Consider the following 20,155-nt stretch of genomic DNA (forward strand, 5'->3'; position numbering starts at 1 on the left):
TCTTGCAGGTGTGACTGCAAGTCTCATAATGTCAGGTGAGAAAGTTCACTCAGAACAACCAGTCAGGTTCCTTCCGGTGTACACCATGTCCTGCTTTGTGTGGCTGGGGAGCTGTGCTGAAGGAGGCAGCTCTGTTTTGTCTTGTCAGCAAACATGGTACTACTCTGCACAAAGCCAATACCATCGTATTGCACTGCATCAGCTGGGACACTGAAAATTCTTTCATTTCTTCATTTCTTTTTCAAGAAATCCCTGGAGATTCTGAAGGCCAGGTTGGATGGGGCCCTGGGCAGCCTGATCCAGTGGGTGGCAGCCCTGCCCACAACAGGGGGCTGGATCTGAGTGAGCTTTAAGGTCCCTTCTAACCCAAACCATTCTGTGATTCTATCATTATTATGCATGCTTGTTTGCTGGAATTCGAGTAGATTGAGGGAGATTTCCAATTGAGCTTTCAATATCATGGAGGTGTTCTTTCAAATACCTTGGGGGCTCGTGCACAACTGCAGATCTGTCCCCACTGGTGATGTTTGGTTTTAACTAGACAGCATTCTGATCTGGATCATGTGAAGTAAACAGAAAGATCTGTAGCAGCTATGATTGTCTTCAGACACTTATGTAGACTATCTACATACATGAAGATGACTGGTGAGTTACATAGCTCAGCATAAAGTAACCACCTAAACCACATGTGATGCTGCATTATAGATGCTCGTTGTAACACCTTTGCTAAGGACAAGCTGTAAATCCTCGATTCCATGCAACTGTGAACACTCCACAAATTATTTAGTGAGGGATTGTATGTACCAGAATTGTTTATCTGATTTCTGTATTTTCTTGCAGAATACTTTTGTTTCCCTTTCCTTCAGTCTGGCAAACAATAAAGAAAAGGGCTGGCCCCTCTTCAGCTGCCCTTTGCATTTCTGAGTCCATGGCCAGATAGAGTAATATTCTTTATGTTACAAGAGCATCATCATGGCTCTGAGGATCTCAAAACACATTTCAAATACAAAAATCCCCCAGTACCATTATGAGATGTTTGTGAATTCACAGCACTGATCTTCATTTTGCAGATGAGGAATCTGAGGCACAGAAAAGTTAAACAATGTTCCCAAGATTACAAAATAATATCATGGAGGAGCAAAGAACATTGATCCATTGATTTTTCAGCCGTGTGCTTTAGCAATAGAGAAATACTCCTTCTGAGAATTGGGAAGAAAAGGAAAAAGGGGGAAATAGGAATCTGAAGCTACAGGTGTCTTAGATAACTTGTCGGAGCAGCTCTGATTTGAGATCTATCAGTTGGGTCATCTTGACACAGTTTATACATTTTACCAAGTAAAACTGGCTGCTGTTCAATACCTGATCACCTGAAGAAAACTTTACTAGGAAGCATGAAAGATTGCTCTGCGGGCTACAGATGGCGCAGAACTGAATGTGCTGAGAAGACAGCCTCATGCGTCTTGGCTATCCTATGGCCTTCATTTTATGGTACAAAATCATCAGTCAAAAGCCGATCTCATGGAACTTTACTTCTAAATGAGAACAAAGGAATTACAGTTCTACATTATCTGCAAACTCATTGAAAATATGTGTGTTTAAACCAAAGAAGCCTGCTTACAGGTGAGATTTTCCAGAATATTCAACACTGGCCCCAAATGGCTTCTTCTGGAACTCACAACACAAATGTATTCACTTCAATGGGAGTACTACTCATCCAAAGCTATGCCCTTTGGACAATCCCACTCAAAATTATTTTTGGCCAAACATTATCCTTAACTTTGAGCAAGTTACGTATTTCTCTTTTGTCTTCTAGCAAATGAAGAAGCCAAAATTCAAACACTAAGAATAACACTGATCTAATTTCTTCATTGGTGAATATACTTTAATATTTAAATGGAAAAATCAATCCACTGCTAATGTGTTCTTGTTTGTTCTCTTATATATTTTTTTGGTATGAAATCAGTTCTTCTATCGTACACAACAGCTGTGTGTGAGAAGTTTCAATTTTCAGTTGCCACAAAATCGGGCCATGCAAAATTTCTTTTAGAAAAGGTGTCACGTGAAGTTGGATACTGGGTGCAAGATTAAAAACAAAACAAAACAAAAATGAAACAAAACAAGAATTCCCAAACATCATAGGTTCTAAATCTGGGTAGCCAAAACCAACGCATTGGAAAGCCAGGCAGATCGTTTGGATTACGTGGGCATATTTTTTCATGCATTCCTGATGCATCACGCCCTCCAAGCCAGATCTGTTCACAGCTATGGTCTGAACACTCTGTATGAATGTGTCAGGCTTTTAAAAATTGCTGCTCAGGCCACAGACTGCGTGGGAGTGTTTGGGTACCCATATTACAAACTGGAAATGTTAGAAGTGCCCATGCTCAGGACTAGTTATCTCTTGAAATAATTGACTACTCAATACGAAATTTGAAAGCAGGCAGCGAGGGAAATAAAGATGTTGTGGCAGAGAGAGAAATAAAGACAACAACTGCAAAACTGTGTTGTTTTTATTTTAAACATGCAAAATACAGTTCATGCATCTGCCATTTTGAAAAATCTCTCAGTTCATAGCAGATTAAACCAAATACATTTTGGCTATCGACTCTCAATAAATATTTCAAAATGCTTTATAGTGTAAAGATAAGAAATTTAGCAAAATGTCAACAAACCTGTATAAAAAACAGATACAGATAACTTTTTATTTCAAGGAGACATGCTGTAATGGAAAGAGTTCACTTTTTTTTTTTCTGGACTTATTTTCCTCATAAAAAGGTTTCAACAATACCACAGATTTAAGCCTTTGGGCTACACATGCAAAAAAAAAAAAAAAAAAAAAAAAAAAGGTTATAAGGTTATTTTAGTTTTAAAAATCACCAAAACGTGCTATTCTTTTTGTTTGTTTCATTTTTAAGTACAGTAGTTGTAGACAGTAGCATTTCTCTCTCTTTTTTTTTTTTTTTGATTTTGTAAAAGAGTGCAGGCAGGTTCATGGAGCTAGTGTCCTGGAAGACTCGTACTCTGACACACATTTTGGTTTTATCCCTTTGCCATTGTAATAGTCCACGACTTGGTTTGGAACTTCAGCCAAAACGCTTTTTGCTAGAGCAGCTGGGGAGGCCTGCAGGAAATGGTAGAAAACACAAATGTTAACCTGTCTCTGTGCAATAAGTGCCACGGGCTTTAAAGGCATTGGAGCCACAAGATCAAGGCAAGACATATGGTACAGAGTGGTACTATGAAATTCATTTTGTTTGTCAGTCTGGGCATGTACACAAGGCCACTTAGAAGTACGCTAAAGATGAGAGTGTTCTGCATATTTTCAGATCCACTTGGACTCTTCTAAGTTCAAGGCTGAGGCAACTGTTGCCCTGAACTTCACTGCGCTCAGAGAGCACCATATCATGATGAAATGCTCTGCAAAGACTGCATTCACCAGTACTCACTGAGGGACCCTGCAGAACTTCATGCTGAACGTGGGTGGACATCCTTGTAATGGGAGGCCTTCATCACTACTCTGATCTTCAGCTGCTGGTGTGGTGTTTTAATGGCTGGGGAGGTTTTTAATTCAAATATATATATATAATATAATATATAATATAATTTTTATATTTTCATTGGAACTAAATCATTGTCTGAAAAGGTTTAATTCCTTGGGTTTTATGGAGGCTTTAAAGCTCTTCCTGCAACGTTCAAGTGGTGGGCATCACCCAGAAACAGCTCCTATAAGAAGTGACATCCCTGAGATGTAGAGGTGGCTGCTGGCTTTTGCCCTCTATTGGCAGTGGCAGTTGCTGCCTTGCACCATGACAGTGCTTCTGTGGGGCCTGTGGATGTTTTGTGGGCAACCATTAACCTGCATGTGCTACAAGGATTTTCTTCAGACTCTGTATCCATCACTGATAGAACTGGTGTCCTGTAGCCCAATGCAAACCAAAGGTACCCTCCTGCCCCGTGTTTTGGATTTGCTGTTTCTATGTATTTGGATGAAAGCTGACTCCAAATCCTGTGAGTCAGCCTACCCGACTCTGCTCCCTGTGAGCCTTCCTCAAAAATACAGAAAAAAATGCAAATGCTTGAAGTTCAGTCTGAGAGGTTTAGTCTGCTGTACTTATCTCCAGGTACAACACACTGCAGCTCAGTTGATCCAGGGGAACTCCTTAGCAAGTGGCTGGATCACATTTTTTTCTGCACACCAAGCACTATTGCCCAAAGTAATGAACACGTCCCTTCTCCCTGTCTGTAATGCTTTCAGCTAGTATTCAAACCTGGCTTTTCACAGAGCAGTTGTACTGACTGACTTTTTGCCCTGCTGTCTTTCATGAGGTAGGATTCTTATTCTTTCAGTCTTATATTTAGGCTTAGGAGGTATACAGTAAATTATCCTCAGGCATACTAACCCAGGGCTGTAGAAAACTCATGGGCATTAGAAATTCTACTATCAAATATTACAGTATAATAGTGCTAGAAAAAGTATAAATAAAACTCTGTCTTTTGTATTTTGATATTTTGAGTCACTTATGTGATTAGTAACGAATAAAATGAACCAGTATTTCCACAATGAGACATTTTTGCCAAAATATTTGAGCAGGCAAAAGTCTGGAACAATTCTGCAGAAACAAACTGGCAAAGCAGACCCCATACCTTGTGTGACAGCACAGCAGCCGTTCCCAGGTGTTACAAGGCAACAGGACCCGTTTATTTTACATAGTTTTTCACAGTTGCCCTGTTCTTGTCTAAATCTGTTCTTACTGAAATCAGCAGAAAATGCTCCTTGGAGTCAGGCAAATGACTTTATGTTAGTACTGAGAATTACTGTTTTTTAAATCTCCCTACCAGCGCAGTAACACTGCATGTACCTTAACTTGCCTTTGTGCTATTTTACTAGAAATACAACTGTACATAAAGGATAAAACGGGGAGTGGGGGAAGCTGGGCCAGCACTACAAGCACAACTCCCCTCTGCTCTGTGCCTAAAGATGCTGGGCAGGGACACTTGCCACCAGCTTCTGTGGATCACACACATCGTCTGCATGTCTGACATGGGACCAGCACTCATCTCTGCATCATTTTCCTGATGCTACTTGTCTCTCTAGTGCCTGTACCTCTCAGTGTGCATGAGAAGCGAGAAGCCTTCTACTGAGGTTTAAGCTATTATGCCTGCTGTGCCCACGGGCCAACAGGCTACCTGTGCCTCACACATGTCTGCATTGCTGCCTCACCGTGGTGGTGATGCCTGTTGGTCCTGGGGCTCTTTTTACTAGGGAGCATCCCCAAACATGGTGAGGGGTGATTTCCTGCCAGTCCAGGCCACCTGTACATAAAGCACTGTTGTGTGGTGAAGCACTCTCACTTCTGGATGGTGCAAAGCAACACTCGTGTAATTAAGAAACGCCCAAGAGCTTCCAAGCTAAAAACCAGCCCAGTTCAGCAGCACTGTTTGTTACCTTCACTGGGCTTTTAACACAGATGGTACACAAATGTTTTGCTGTAACATTTTGTTACACCACTGTTTAAATGCTATGCTTGAAGAGCAACCTAGCAAGAAACACCTCAGGATGAATAGTTCTCATCTGATGGCTAATACACAACAATTGGATCGCTCAGCAGCAAGAGAATAATCCCCTCTGATGATAATTGGTATATATTACAAATGACTGCTGATTCCATTCTACAGCTTTACCATGCATAATCTTTAATTACAATGCATAGTGCAAAACATTACTCGTTGCAGTGGTGAAGAACTATGCTTTCTCTACTTATTTGTGATAGGTGTTATTAAGTTGCAGTTATTAGGCTTTATAATTAAAGACACTGCTAAGTGCAATACCATCTATTTGCTGCATCCGAGTTGTGTGCAGTAAATACATCACGCTTTTTAAACACAGAAAAGTCAGCTCATATAGTATCACTGTGAATGGATTGAGTTGGAGCTGCAAGTAGAGATTTGCTAGGAATCAATACAATTATGATTAATGCTCTACTGAAGCACTCTTGATACAGGACATCATGTAGGAGAAGATTAAACCCCAATAATAAAATTTTATATCTCTAGTCTTGAGCCAGTAAAACACCGAATGGGGCTATGAAGTTTATGATATGTGAATAACTGTAACTGACTTAAATGTATGTACGAGTGCTGCCAAGGATCAGACCCTTCCCTAAAGTCAGAATCCCTCTTATTTGATAGGTTTATCTGTAGTTATTTTTAGAATTCCCTTCTCCCTCATTTCGATTTTCTCACAGAGACAGCTTTTGGGAATGTTATTTTTCATCTCTTCCAATAGATATGAGATTCTGAGTTGCAGGCTGACCTGAGAATTGAAGCAATGAAAAAAATATTGTTTAGTTTGACTCAAAATGAGTTTGGGTTTACTATTCTATCACAACAAAAATAATTGCTCACAAATAACATCCCGTAAGATCCCTCCTTCTGTCAGCAGTCCAGGCAATATGGATTCAGGCATAAATAAATGACTTAGTAGAAAAATCTACAGACCTTATAAAACTTGATACGTAGTCTTTCTAATGAAATTGTTCACCTTTCTCTTTTCCGTATTTAAGAGTTGAACATACAAAGTAGCAGAACTAAACACCAGGTTAAAAAAAAAAAAAAAGACAAAAACTGACAAAAGAGATGTGATTTTTAATCAAATGCATCTTTTCCTAAAGCTGTAAAATCTAATATGTTGATTTATAGTAATTCTTATATGTGATCAGAAGTGATCTGACAGACCCAATTTTGGGTTAAATCTGCATTTTCTGTGGGAAAAAATATTCAAAACATCACAGTCATTTCTATTATCACAAATTATTCCACTAGTTGATGGAACAGGCATGGCCTTTTGTTCATGCTGAGGGTAAGTAAGAAAGATGGCTATGAATATCAGTTTGTCCAGGGAGATATTATCTGGGATGCTTTCACAGCAAAGAAATTCAAGCAGAAGTGGCTGTTGTTATGGGCACTCATCCATTACACTGACATTTGTTAAAATGCTGAAAGATCATGATACACAGATTAAATATCAAGTTGTATAAGATATATTGGCATTTGTGATATAGCAAGCACATTATCTATCTCTAAAGCTATATTATGCCCATTACTGAGAGAAAGGGGAGAAAAATATCTCTATTTAACAAGAGCAATGATTTTTTAAGATTGCTGTCCTCTCCCAATACTGGGGTAGTTAATCTACAACAGCTCAAAATAAGATACACTTGCCATTTGACCAATGCTTGCAATTAAAATAACATTTAGAATCACTCAAAAGTTAACATAAGGCACAAAATATTCAGCGTCCAAGCAGAGCTGCAACTGTCAGCGTTAATCTATCCAATCAAGGATGATTTCAACTTTGTTATAAAGACACAAAGTGAAACTAAATTTAACAAATGCAGCTGGATTTGCCAGTTCCTTGCAGAAACATTTTTCAGCTAATTGAAAGCAGGTCTAGCACCAGTCCATAAATAACTTGCCTCTTGACACTTTCACAATAGACTGGTGCAGTACCACACACTTGTGATTATCTGATGAAGGAGAACTGTGAGCTATGAGCAGGTCGTGCTCATACTTTGTTCCAGCAGATACTTAATAGGTGGCTGAGCAGAGCTGTCAACATAAAATGTACGTATCTACAATTCAGAGGTAAACCTGCCACCATTTAGTGTAGTCTAATAGCACAAAGTGAGGTTTCCATCATACAAGGATACATTCTTTACATAATGGTAAAGGGGAAAAAGGAACAAGTCTTTCACTTATTTGTCAGTAGATTTAGTGAAAGTCAGAAGGGTGTCCACAGCTGACAAACATGGCAACAGTTTATTTTGAAGAGAGAAAAAGGAACAATTCTGGAGAAGAGAATAATAAAATGAAGGTATTTTGGGAGTAACACAAAGACCAGAAAAACTAAAGAAATGTAAACAGTGTAAATTCATATGCAGACCAAAACCAACCCAGAACTGAAAACCTATGTATGACAAATCCAGAACTAAGAGAATGAGAGCAGCTTGAGAAGGGCTCTTTCATGATGAAAGTGAAACAGATACACTGTAGGGTAAATGAATTCTCTAATCTAATACCAAAGATATCCTTTTTAGACTAAGGGAGGAAAAAACAGTAAGGAAAAATGATTAAATATCACAGAAGGAATGAGGGGAAGAGGGTAGAGAAAGATGGAAAAACAGAGGGGAAAAGAATGGAATTGGCATCAGTGATGAACTATGTCTATTCCATGGCTCCATATAGAAGAAAAGGACCCTGAAAAAACTGTCCTTTGGAGGAAAAGCTTCCGTGAGTGAACGCTGCCTCTATTCAGGTGCTGAAAATGTCCCTGGGACAGATGCTGCAATGTCGACTGAGGAGGAAAGTACATGGCCAAGGGATTACTTCAAATTTGGTAAGTCAGCGCTGAGTCTGTCACCTCTCCTCCTCCAGTGTGTCTCCTATACCACACTGCACTTCATGGGAACAGCTCACTGAAGGTATGGGGAGCTCTTAGTAACAGCACTTTCTTGGCTCTGTTCTCGTACAGAACTTGAGGAAAGGTTTGCAGACAACCAGGATACTCTGGGTGGATTGTTCTGTCTTTGAGAATTCAGGGATCTGAATGTCAATAATAAGTAGCCTCCTGGGGGAAACCACTGAGTGCAAATTTGCGGCCGTTTCATTTCTCTGTGGAAATGAAGGGACAATGTACACATATGGGCATGCAATACAATAGCCCTAACAGAATGCATGAAAACAGAATGGAAAAGAGATATCAGGGAAAATAAGACAGAGAGAAAAAACAAACTAAAATCAGAGAGGAAGTGGATATAAGGATGGGCACCACAAGAAGCATAAGGATTTTCTCATCTCTTCTTTCCCAACCATGTCACTCATGAAGAACATTTCATTATGTATTTGTTTTGATTTCATTTCTGACACAATAATGCCACTGACATACTGTATACTTTATATACTGTTTTTCAGTCAATGTTAAGCCTACCTCCAGGGACCATTCACTGCATGTTTATACATTCACTCTTCAGCAGAACGGAATGAAAAGTCAGCTTACATGTTTGAAGTTCCTAAATGGCACAAACTGGACAATGTCTCGAAGCACAGGCTCGCCCTTGGGAGACCTCAGGATCCCATCATCGCCATCCAGCATCTGCATGTCACTAAAATCGGCGTTTCCCACCCCAACGATGATGACTGACATGGGAAGGTGAGAGGCATGGACAATGGCCTCCCTGGTGTCAGCCATGTCTGTGATGACGCCATCCGTTAGAATGAGCAAGATGAAATATTGCTGAAGTTGTTGGATAAGAAGTAAAAAACATTAGTTCATCTTTCAAAGCCTTTTTTTTTTTTTGTATAAAATTCTTTCTGACAACTGTCAATCATAGACTTTTAAAAGAGAAAAGAGTCATTATAATGATGCAAATGTTAAGTGCATTTCCCATTCAAACCTCATCAGTTGCTAACTTCTCCTCTGCTGCAGCTTGGCTGTAGTTTACATCAGTTCCCGGACCTGGAGGGAGCCACAGGATGCACAGTGAAGAAAAGAGAGATTCTAGCTGCTAGGGCAGAGAGAGTAGGACTTTGGCTGGGAAGTCTGGAAGAGTCCTGATATCCTCACCAGCCTTATTTTCCATCTGCTGCACTTTTGCGGACAGTTTCTGATTATTTTCTTCCCCTTAGGAACCAGTGGGAGGCAGAAAGGAATGGGGTATTGAAGCATTACGAGCTTGTAGCAGAGGTGTCAGGGAGGTTATGACAGCACTTTGCAGAGGAGGTTTGCTAACAGGCAAGTGGGATGGGTGCAGCCATCTGCAAATTGCAAGGTGACCCAGTGGTACCTGTGAGAGAAGCACCCCACCATGGCAGGTCTGCTGTATTCTGCAGAGCGATGATGTCCCTGAGAAGAGGCAGGGCATGTGCAAAAAAGGAAAATATCCATTTTCAAACACTTTATAGACAGCCGTTAGGAGAGGTTTACTCATTCTCTAAAGGAGAGCAAGCAATTTTCTGTGCTTGTCTTTTCTTTCCCAATAGTCCAGGGCTCACTGGACTGGGATCAAATAGGCTATTACATCTTCACTTGGTAATGGGGAAAAGCAGCTCTCACATGGGTCCTTTATGAATAGCTAGGCAGCTGGAGCCATTTAACAAATGTGCATTAATAAGAGAATTGAACAGGTCATAGAATTTGGTCACTCTGCACAAGCAGTACCAACAGAAAACATCATTACAGTTTATTTATATACAGCTATGTAAACTCACACAGAGTTCTGTTCATCACCTCCTGCCATGAGTAAAACAAAATACACAGAGAGGTAACTTCATCTTGAAGAATCATGCTACAAGTTAATTTGAAGTTCAAGCAAACAGAAAGCGGGGAAGCTTAGGTTTAGAAAAATGAAGCAATTTATTAAATGCTACATAATAGCTGAGAGACAGCACTGGGAACAGGATGAGCCACCTCGAGATTAGCTGGGTATGGAAATTCAAATACAGCCATTCACCATTGTAGGACTGATTCTAAATAATATCAATACACTGCAAATTGCAATGAAGTGGAAATCATGAGCCCAGAGTGAAAAGAAATGTTTGGGAAATTCTGCCTTAACGGGAAAGCTCAGGGAAGGCTCCAAACTGATAATGGGATGCATGTCAATGTGCATCTCTGTTCTGTTCCCATACATGACCATTTTTCATGCTGCAGTATTTGAGTTATCTGTTACATCCCTGACTCCCACAGCACTGCTTTACATTCGTAGATGTTTCAAACCTACTTTCTCACACACTTTCTCTTGTTCTCTTAATCTCCCTTTCTCCCATTCTGTCTGAAAAACAGGAAAAAAAGTAAGGCCTAAACGATTTTGTAGAGGTATGTTACACACCATCTATGTTTAAGTCTTACAGCCCAATAAATCTGTCATGAATCTATCAGATGCAGGCTAACTGACTTGTCTCCTTATTTCCAAAGGGCACATAGTACTACATGTCCGTAATAGTAAAATGAAAACTGTATTACTGTATCAGAGGAATGGTTGGGAAAAAAAAACAAAACAAAACACCTAGCTGACAAAAATAAAAAGTTCTGGTACAGTTTCTGCAAGATACTTGAAAATAGGTAGTCTGTGTAGAGAAACATCTGAACTCATCTACTTGTATAATGAAAGTTAGGGCTGCATTTTTGTAATTCTAGTCCTGCCATTTATATTTCCTCTGCGAAGACATGAGTGTGTTACAGGAAACAGAACAGTGGGGTAAGAATTGAAAGTCATGACTATCAAAAGATGTAAAGGTTAGATACACTGCTCCAGCTGCCATAGACTGAAAATGACTTCTGTGAAGGTAGTTGGTAAAAGCTGGTAAGACATTAATAATATAAACTGAAAGATCCTGTTGTGTTGGCCTACAAGACAGTGCAAGAACAAAGCATCATGCCCTTACCGAGGCTTCCTTGGTGTTGGTCTCCTCTGATGCTGATTTTGCCACCTTCTGGATGATGGGAGCAATGTTTGTTGGCCCATAGAGCTGCAGCTTTGGAAGGCAGCTCTGATAAGCCTCCACAACACCTTGTATTCCTGGTAGGAAAAGCAAATGTGAGCACATAACCAATATCATGCTTGTTTAAAGTGTAAATAAAAGGCAGGTTCTTAATGAGTAAATTCAAAATGTCACAATTAGTAAGCACTAACAATTTGAGATAATTTCTGAGAAGCTGCCTCTAGCTGCCTTGAATCTAGTTTGTAATAGATAATTCATTATACCGTGCTTCTTCCCAGCAGTGCTTAACGCTTATTTTCCAGGTATTAGCTTGCAATGCCATAGGTTTCATTCTTCTCATTTGAAGGCGTGATTACTTGCTGATCACCAGCTAACATTCATGCTAAAAGGGTAGGCACAAATTAAAAGCCTTTCAACACTTCTCTTTCCTTGTCTTCAGGTAGATATTTATTTCTGCTTATCATGGTGGTTACCAACAAATTACCCTTTGCACTTACAATCTAGAGCTGTCAAGGAACTCAAACATCTTTGCAAATACCTAACTCCCTTGTGCTAGGAAAATAGTTTTTCAGGGTGAATTTGCATAATTACTCACAGGTTGAATTCAGCTGTGACCAAAAACTGTGAAATCTTGGAATAAATATAGAAGAATGCTTTCCAGTCTAAGAAAAATGAGCTTTAGTCAGTAAGTTTTGATGGAGAACTAGCTATTTATGGCTTTTTCATTTCAGGATATATAGCCAGACCAAGGAGAACAGACTTCTGCTGACACACTTGACAGATCACAGAATAAGAATTGGAGTTTTCAATCATTGAGAAGAAGCATTTCTTGAAGTGATGCACGTTAGCCTCCACAGCTTAACAGACCTAGAGGATTAGAGGTCTGAAGTTGGAAAGAAAATGACAGATTGAAGAGCTGTGTAAAGGAAGCTGAAGAATGAAATGGCTTCGGTGAGATCCTGAGCTAGTTGAGGTTTGCATCAAGACTGGCTCACTTGTGAGATTTTACTCAGCCATGTTTACAGGATATATGTGTGGATCCTTTACTAACAAATCAAAGGGAGCTGCAATAACTTAACAATGATACACCTGAACCTCCTATGATGAAATGATGGGGAACACAGTCTTCTCTCTTTGTAGATAGTTACAAACACATTATTCTATTGCAATGCTCACAGATAAAAGAAAACTCTCCAATTATAGTTACGATTGCTAAAATGTAGAATAAAGGTACAGAATTTCCCTTGGTAATTCCAGTGACTAAACTATATTGCAAAATGGGTCCTTTGTTAACTCCCAATTTTAAAGTAACTAAGTCTTCATTATATATACTTACATGTCTTGCACCAAGGCCTCATAAATTTTCTCTAAGATGCTGGCAAGATGCAATGTGTTTTTAATTTTTGCATTAAAATAGTATGAGATAAAGCTTGTTCCCTGTAGTCCAAATAGATCTAGTGTGGTTTATGTCAGGAGGTTGTTTTCATCCTAGAAATAAACACGTTCTAGAAACACATACTTTGTATATAGCCTAGGTTCAGTATCTTTCAGAAATATCTGCCTTCCTCCTATATCCGAATCCAAAAGGATATGAGAGTGGTTTACCTTGTGGCTTACTTTTCTTGGACCCTTCCACTTTAGGCAAAGCCAACAGTGTACTTTTCTTCACAATTCATCCCTTTACTTTTTTAATCTGAATCCATGTTCAATAGTTCTAATGAAATACAGTGTAAGCATGTGCACATATGTGTGTAGAAGAATGCATATATGCGTAGAAACATTTATTCAGATTAGATGCTGTCATTTTCTTCCTCAAAAATAAAGACTATAAATATAAGATATAAGATTATATGTAAATAAGTAAATACTAAATATAAGACTATTACACTGTAAATACTCTAAATAAACTAAACATAAAACTATAAATACTATTTTTTTTTCAGAATAGAAATGGTAATAGGGGAAAAATGTGCAAATATCTGTATTTTATGCATTCCATTGATCTTTATATCAAATATTCTCAGTTTACAAGCGAGAAAACTGAAAATATGCATTTCTTTTGAATGTACAGGTATATCTACAAAATCCACCTCCCTCACCCTGCTGGTCATGCTGTTTTTGATTAAGCCCAGGATCCAGTTGGCTTTCTGGACTGCAAGCATGCACTGTTGCCTCATGTTGAGCTTCTCATCCACTAACACTTCCAAGACCTTCTCCCCAAGCCTGCTCTCAATCCATTCTCTGCCCTGACTGCATTTGTGTTTGGGTTTGCTCCAACCCAGGTGTAGGCCCTTGCAGCTGGACTTCATGAGATTTGCATGAACGTGGCTCTTAAGCCTGTCGAGGTCCCCCAGGGGATTGGTGGACTGAATGTCAGGAAAGAATTCCTCTCATGTAGAATTAAAAATATACATTTTTTTCAGTCAGGTAGGATATGAGGGATTTACTGAAATAAGAAACACTCGCTCCGTATGTTAATCATTCCTCTGTTCATTAAAGAGTTGACATTTTAACACAAACCCTATTCAATGTAGAGTGATGCGTAACCCTCTTATGTGTCAGTAAAAGGTCACTACTTCCACAAAGAAAGGGATTTCATTCCTCAAGAGCAAAGCAGACACATACTCTTTATATTGGTTCCAGTCTCTGCTTCTTGGTTTAAAGCAAAATATTATTCAGTAATTTTCCTGTGTTTTTATGGCAAGTATGCTAAATATTACAAGGTAAAATAGTGTGGTGACTAAGCATTTTATCTCCCTCTCACTCTCGGGCCAAAGAGTATCTTCTCCTCACATGACAGGTTTGTGTTACTGCAGCCTGTGCCACCTAATGGAGTGTGGGCATCTACAAAAGTTGGAGAAACACCACAGAACAATTGCTGTAGGAACTAATCAAGCATTCATTACAGACAGATGATAAGCAAGCTGTAGCAGATGATTAAACAACACATTTTCTGGTCTGTCTTGTTTTCTTGCTTTCATCCAGATGGACATTATTTTAAATGGTACACAGAAGAGCCTTTTATATCCTGTAGATGTGTGTACGAATGCTCTAAACTTCCCTCCCTGGCCTTCCTCCATGCTGCGACCAACTTGTTGCAGCTTCTTAGCTCTACATTTTTTAGATGATGGATTAATTTCTCAGCTGACTCTTATTCAAAGCACATATAACAACTGAATACATAACAAAAGCAAGTTACATAAAGCTTGGGCAAAGATCATTGAGCAGCTTCTTCCTTTTTTTAATCTCCTCTCATTTTTACTGCTGCATTTTCTTTTCTACACATAGAATGAATAGTACCTTCTTTAACTGAAGAAGGTTTGTCTGTCCAATCTCTGACTTGCTGTTAGCACTATATAGGTGTGACAGCCTTTTCAAATACTATAAACATCATTCAGTCAATGCATGTAACTATATAACAATGTCAGCATGATAAAAGTATTAGCCTTGGACTCAACAGAGGCAAAAAGGAGGTGGAGTGCGTATAAAAATGCCCAAATACTTTTCAAGCACCTGACCTACAGAAGCTGGGGTAGGCCAAAAATTCAAGTGTGCTGACAAAGCTGGGATGCCTACTGAACCAAAATCAATTAAGATGCATGAAATATGAAAATTTTTAATGATGTCTTTTTTTTTGTCAAACTGCTTGCCCTCTCTTCTTTTCCTCACTTTATTCCCTGGCATCTTAATCTTCATCCTGAACATATTCTGCAGATTATACCAGAAAGAAAGCCACTAATAAGTCTGAGAAGGTTTGAAAGGAACAGCTAAAAAATTTGAATGAGAAGTGCATTTTGAAACACCAGTTTCAGCGTTTCGAAGGTAGCAAAGAATAAGGGAGAATAAAAACTTGTGCATTTTAGACAGCAGTGATCATCTGACCAAGACTTTCAAACATGTGTAAGTCTAATAATACTTATTAGACTGTTTAGAGATTTTTTTTCCTGTTGTCCTCACCTTTTACAAATTGTGAGTATCATGGCAGGAGGTTCTACAGACAGCATCAGTCACCGCAGACCTCATATGAAAACATATGATGTACAGCAAAATCTGCTACACTAATCTAGCCTTTGACTACTGAAGATTACTGATTATTGCAAGAACACACCAATCACCTATGCTGTGTTAAAACAGCTGTCTGCCGCATTTGCTGTCATGAAACCATGCTTCCTTCTCTCACACTCATCTTCAGCTGCTGTTCTGACTCTGGTGCTGCGCTGACTTGCAGTAGCCTACCATTGCTATACGTCTTGCCAAACAATGGGCTGTAAACAGAGGAAGTCTGACTACAGAGGTGCACAGCGTGCCTTGCCTTTCATATCTTGCTCCTCTAATGCTGCATAAACTATGCTGCTGTAGATCCAAAAGGAACACAGAAAACATAGCTTTAGTTTTCAGCAATGTGTAGCGATTCAGGGATGTACAATGCTAAGCATCCAACACTGTGTACTTTCAATGGGACCTATCTTTTAGGACATCAATGTGTGGCACTTGCTAAGGCTCTCTGAATCTGTTAGATTTCAGAACTGCTTTCTTTAAGAAACACTTTGAAAAGTATTCAGGGGATACAGTAAAAAATAGAAGCAGATTTTGTCACAGCAGAAATACAGCAGTGTTTGTCCTGATGCCTTACCTGCACATTCCGGGTTGTCTTCATTGAAATTGATTGCAAAATCATGGGAGACCTGCAGATAAATGGAAAGAAGAGAAAACTGTAGTTGGAAAAATTATTCAAAGAGAACTCACAATTAAACACCCTTTACATTCTTTCTGCATTAAATCAGACATCTTTCAAGCTTTTAGCGTTATGTTTGAAATACAGTCCCAGATGGAACTCCATGTGAAAACAAAGTACCACAACTGGAATCAAACTTGAAAATAACAATAAAAAACAGGAAAAAAGAACACAAAGAAAAAACACCCAAGCACATGAGAAATCACATCAATATGGCATCAGCACTGAGCTACCAATGCCAGCGACAGAAGAGGGACCCATTGCTGAGGTGGGATGTAAATGCAAGCTCTCATTAGTTCTGTGTAAAGACCATAGAAGAGCTAAAGAAGGTCTGTTACAGCACATGCTCTGCCCTGTTCTGAATCTTCCATGCACATGTGAACAGTTTCTCATTTGAAGGCCACAGGCTTACTGAGAAAATAATTTATTCTCCAAAGAGATCAAAGAAGTCCCTTGGAACCACTGTGAGATAATAACGTAAGAAATGTAAGAAGTCTAAGTTGGTTAAGAAATTAGATAGTTGGAGGAGAAATCAGAAAAATAAGGAAAATGTTTTCCCTCAAGTTTAGTAAATATCCCACTTTCTCACTCTTCAAATATGTCTGTAATGAAATACCACCACGCTATTTTCTAAGATAAATCACTGTAAATGCAAAAACGTTGCTGATTTTCTAAGACAACAGTATATCGTTATCTTTAGTGGTCTGGGAAAATAATACAAGACTTCTGAATGCATAAATAATGGAAGACAATGTAAGTCTCAGTTTCCAGGCTTCCTAAATGTCTGTCAATTAGAGATCTGCAACCACAGCACAAATGTACTGGGACTGAAATTTTCCTCAGATGGTCTTTTCTGATTTTCTCGTTTGCTCTTGTCTGCTTTGCTCTCCAGATTCCTTTTTGCACCATTCCTTGATGTCTGAGGCTTGATTTCTCATGATCTCTTCAGCTCTTCAGCTCAAACTCAGAATTCTCCTTCAATTGTCTGGAATGAAGTCCAATTTCTGTTTCAATATACAACATATCTCTATATATTCTGGTTTGCAAAAAATGCACACAGCTGAGACATAAGGCAATTTGCATAATTCTAATTTGAGCTCAGGCATACCACTCCAGAGTAAAGGGAACATTTATATGCCTAACACAATTACATTCCTTTAAGACTTTTAGATATCTGTAGGACATTTGGAAGTGCCAGCACTCTTAGGCATATGGAAAGCAACCTGTTTACTTCCTGTGCAATGGGACATGGGTTATTTGCAGAAAGATTTATTTGTTGGATGCCACTGTTTTACCTCCTAGTTTAGATGACTTCCATTTATACGCTACAGATAGCACAGAAAATGGTCAGATGTTACACACGACACTCATCAATTGTACCCTGTCCTTCTTATTTTGTCTGATAGGATTCTTTAGATCCAGCTAACTTAAATTAGTCTAATCTTTTCCACTGTGCAACGTCAAATGTCTCTCTAGCTGGAACTAACCAGAAGCTTTATCATCACTAAAATATTTGTCCTGCACATTTTTCCTATCATGTGCTGGTCTTGCTCACCACGATGATGCTCACCATTACTTATTAGAAGTTTAAATAAAGTGGGACCTCTACTATGATGGGAGAGAATTCAAGGACTAAAGCAAGAACTCACTGGAGAGCATTCAGCCAGCTCAGCCCTAGCCAGGAATTCATTATGTCTACACCAAGCATCAGCTGTCTCATTCAAAGGTTTTAAATGGGCCATTCAGGCTTCTTGGCCATAGAAGATAATGCAGAGAGCCACTATGCATGCTCCTCACTAAGAAGGCACAGGAGAGCAGGGCTGTCAGATACGCTTCAGAGATGCTCCAGAGCATTTTTGTCTGGCTTGCTCTTGTATGTCTCCCAGCACAACTTGCCCAGCTGGTATCTGCCAGTCTCATGACCAGCTGCAGGCCAAAGGTAATTGCAGCTGTCAAGAATGGCTGTGTGAGTTTTCACTCACAGATGATTTTTCTGTTGTTCAATTGCCTTTCTTTTTCCTTTAGGCTTTCTGTACTTTATACTACCTGCATCTCAATAGCAAGTGATGCACATATATATATTGCAGGCTTATCCTTCCAATGCTGTGCCTCTTCAGAGATTTTATTACTTTATTCTTAATGCATTTCAAATTACAGGAAAAGGAACACCACAATTCTTTTCCAGAGCTATAAATACATTATTTAATTCACACTATGCAAGCATGGGCTAGACGCTTTTGTTGCTATACAGTTTCAGGATCACACAATACAAACAATTTATCTGGTTCATAGCTATGGTACCCAGGCTATTATTTAAGAAGAACAGGCAACAGTCTGGTCCAGTAAGAAAGCACTGGTCTAGAAAGTGTGCAAAATGTTCCAAGAAATAATACTGTCTGAGCAATGGGTGCTATTCTCCTACAGCAAGTGGTCCTCATACACTGTCATCCTCATTCACCAAGACCAGTGTTACAATTTACCCTAAAGGCAGGACAAGAAAAACAATGAATAAAGAAGGATTTGGTTGTTTTTTTGCTCTCTTAAAAATCAGAATGTAAACAAGACATAAGAATAACGTGAAGAAGAGAAACTCCTTGTGCAGCTCAGGGATGGTTCACAAACAGGAAATCGTTACTCAATGCCAACAAGTAGCAGATCTTTTTAAAGCAGTTTCTCCAAATGTCCAGAACACATTCTCCCCCTTTTTTAAAATTCAGTTAAGCATGCAAGGCTTTTGAGGATGAAAGGCAAACCATAGAGATGTCAGACAGCCCAAAGACAGTGTACTAAATGGCATCTTTCTGACACTGAATGACACAGCCTTCATGCACTCCTAGAACTGATATGCTAATGAAGAAAAGGAGGAAAAGAGTGAATATCAAAGATGCTGAAGACTGGGATATCCTTAGGGGAAACATAACAAGACACCTGACTGTTCAGAAGCAAGCTTGTTTATATAATCTATTAATGTCATTTGTATGATGGTCAAGTTAAGAGTCAGGAAATTCTGGAATACCTCACATCATACAAACATAGAATTATTGCTTTATGCCATTATACAGAACAGAGAAACTTGCAAAGAATTGCAGGCCTTGTTTGCGGTGAAATTCGGTCTCACAATAAGGAATGTCCCTGTGGAACTGAGATTGTGTCACACATCCTGGATTAAGTATCAGATAATTAGCTGACCCTCTGCTCAGCCCTTCTGCTCTCTTAAAACCGATCTACAAAAGGAATGGAGAGAGAAGCTGAGGAGTGCAGAGGTGATTAAGCCTGGCATTACCATGCAGCACAGAGCACCATTCAAAGCCTCCAACTAAGGAACCTACTTACACTTGGCTATGTATTAATCTGTTCTCTCTACAGGACTCCAGATAAATTATTTAGCAGACAGCTCATAGAGATGGGATTATTAAAACACAGCTTTCCAGGAACTTCCTGTACCAGGCATAATTTTTTTCTTCTCAGCTAATTCCTTCAAGGTTTTTAGCAAGAGAAATATGTAGAGTAGCTCTAGGTATCTGTAAGTACACCATCAAGTCCATTACAACAACAGCACTTCTGTGGATACATCAACTGCATATGCAGTCTAAAATATTTTTGCTGATGCACATTATAGTACAATTTGTTTTTACCACTATACAATGCTTCCATTGCCACTATACATATGCAAAAACAAGCACACAGAAAGGCAGTTGTCAACTAGCATGATGGTGTCCATGAGATGGTATCTTGCAAGAGTCATAAATATACTTCCACACGTGTAAAGGAATTTTAGTAGAAAAGTCATCTAGATTTAACATAGCTAGAAACTTATTTCCATAATATGAGATTAATAAAATTCACTTTCATAAATAAATCTCAAAATACTCAAAAAACCCCTACCTTGGAATCTGCCAAATAATAAAACCATGAAAGTCG

General features: G+C 39.1%; 1 protein-coding gene across 4 annotated transcripts in view; it reads right to left on the reverse strand.

Moving 5' to 3' along the window:
- Positions 1-2,929: 2,929 nt before the first annotated feature.
- Positions 2,930-20,155, reverse strand: part of CPNE4 (copine 4) — a 262,207-nt gene continuing 244,981 nt past the window's right edge. For all 4 annotated transcript variants that reach the window (XM_085226459.1, XM_085226458.1, XM_085226457.1 and 1 more), the window contains 4 exons: positions 16,133-16,184; positions 11,443-11,576; positions 9,056-9,292; positions 2,930-3,121 (listed from right to left, as the gene is read on the reverse strand). In XM_085226459.1, coding sequence (XP_085082585.1) covers positions 2,990-3,121; positions 9,056-9,292; positions 11,443-11,576; positions 16,133-16,184 — 555 coding nt within the window. In that variant the 3' untranslated portion in view covers positions 2,930-2,989. The remainder of the gene's footprint in view (positions 3,122-9,055; positions 9,293-11,442; positions 11,577-16,132; positions 16,185-20,155) is intronic.

Source organism: Meleagris gallopavo, chromosome 6, assembly GCF_905368555.1.
Source record: "Meleagris gallopavo chromosome 6, MGAL_WU_HG_1.1, whole genome shotgun sequence".
NCBI classification, from domain to species: Eukaryota; Metazoa; Chordata; class Aves; order Galliformes; family Phasianidae; genus Meleagris; species Meleagris gallopavo.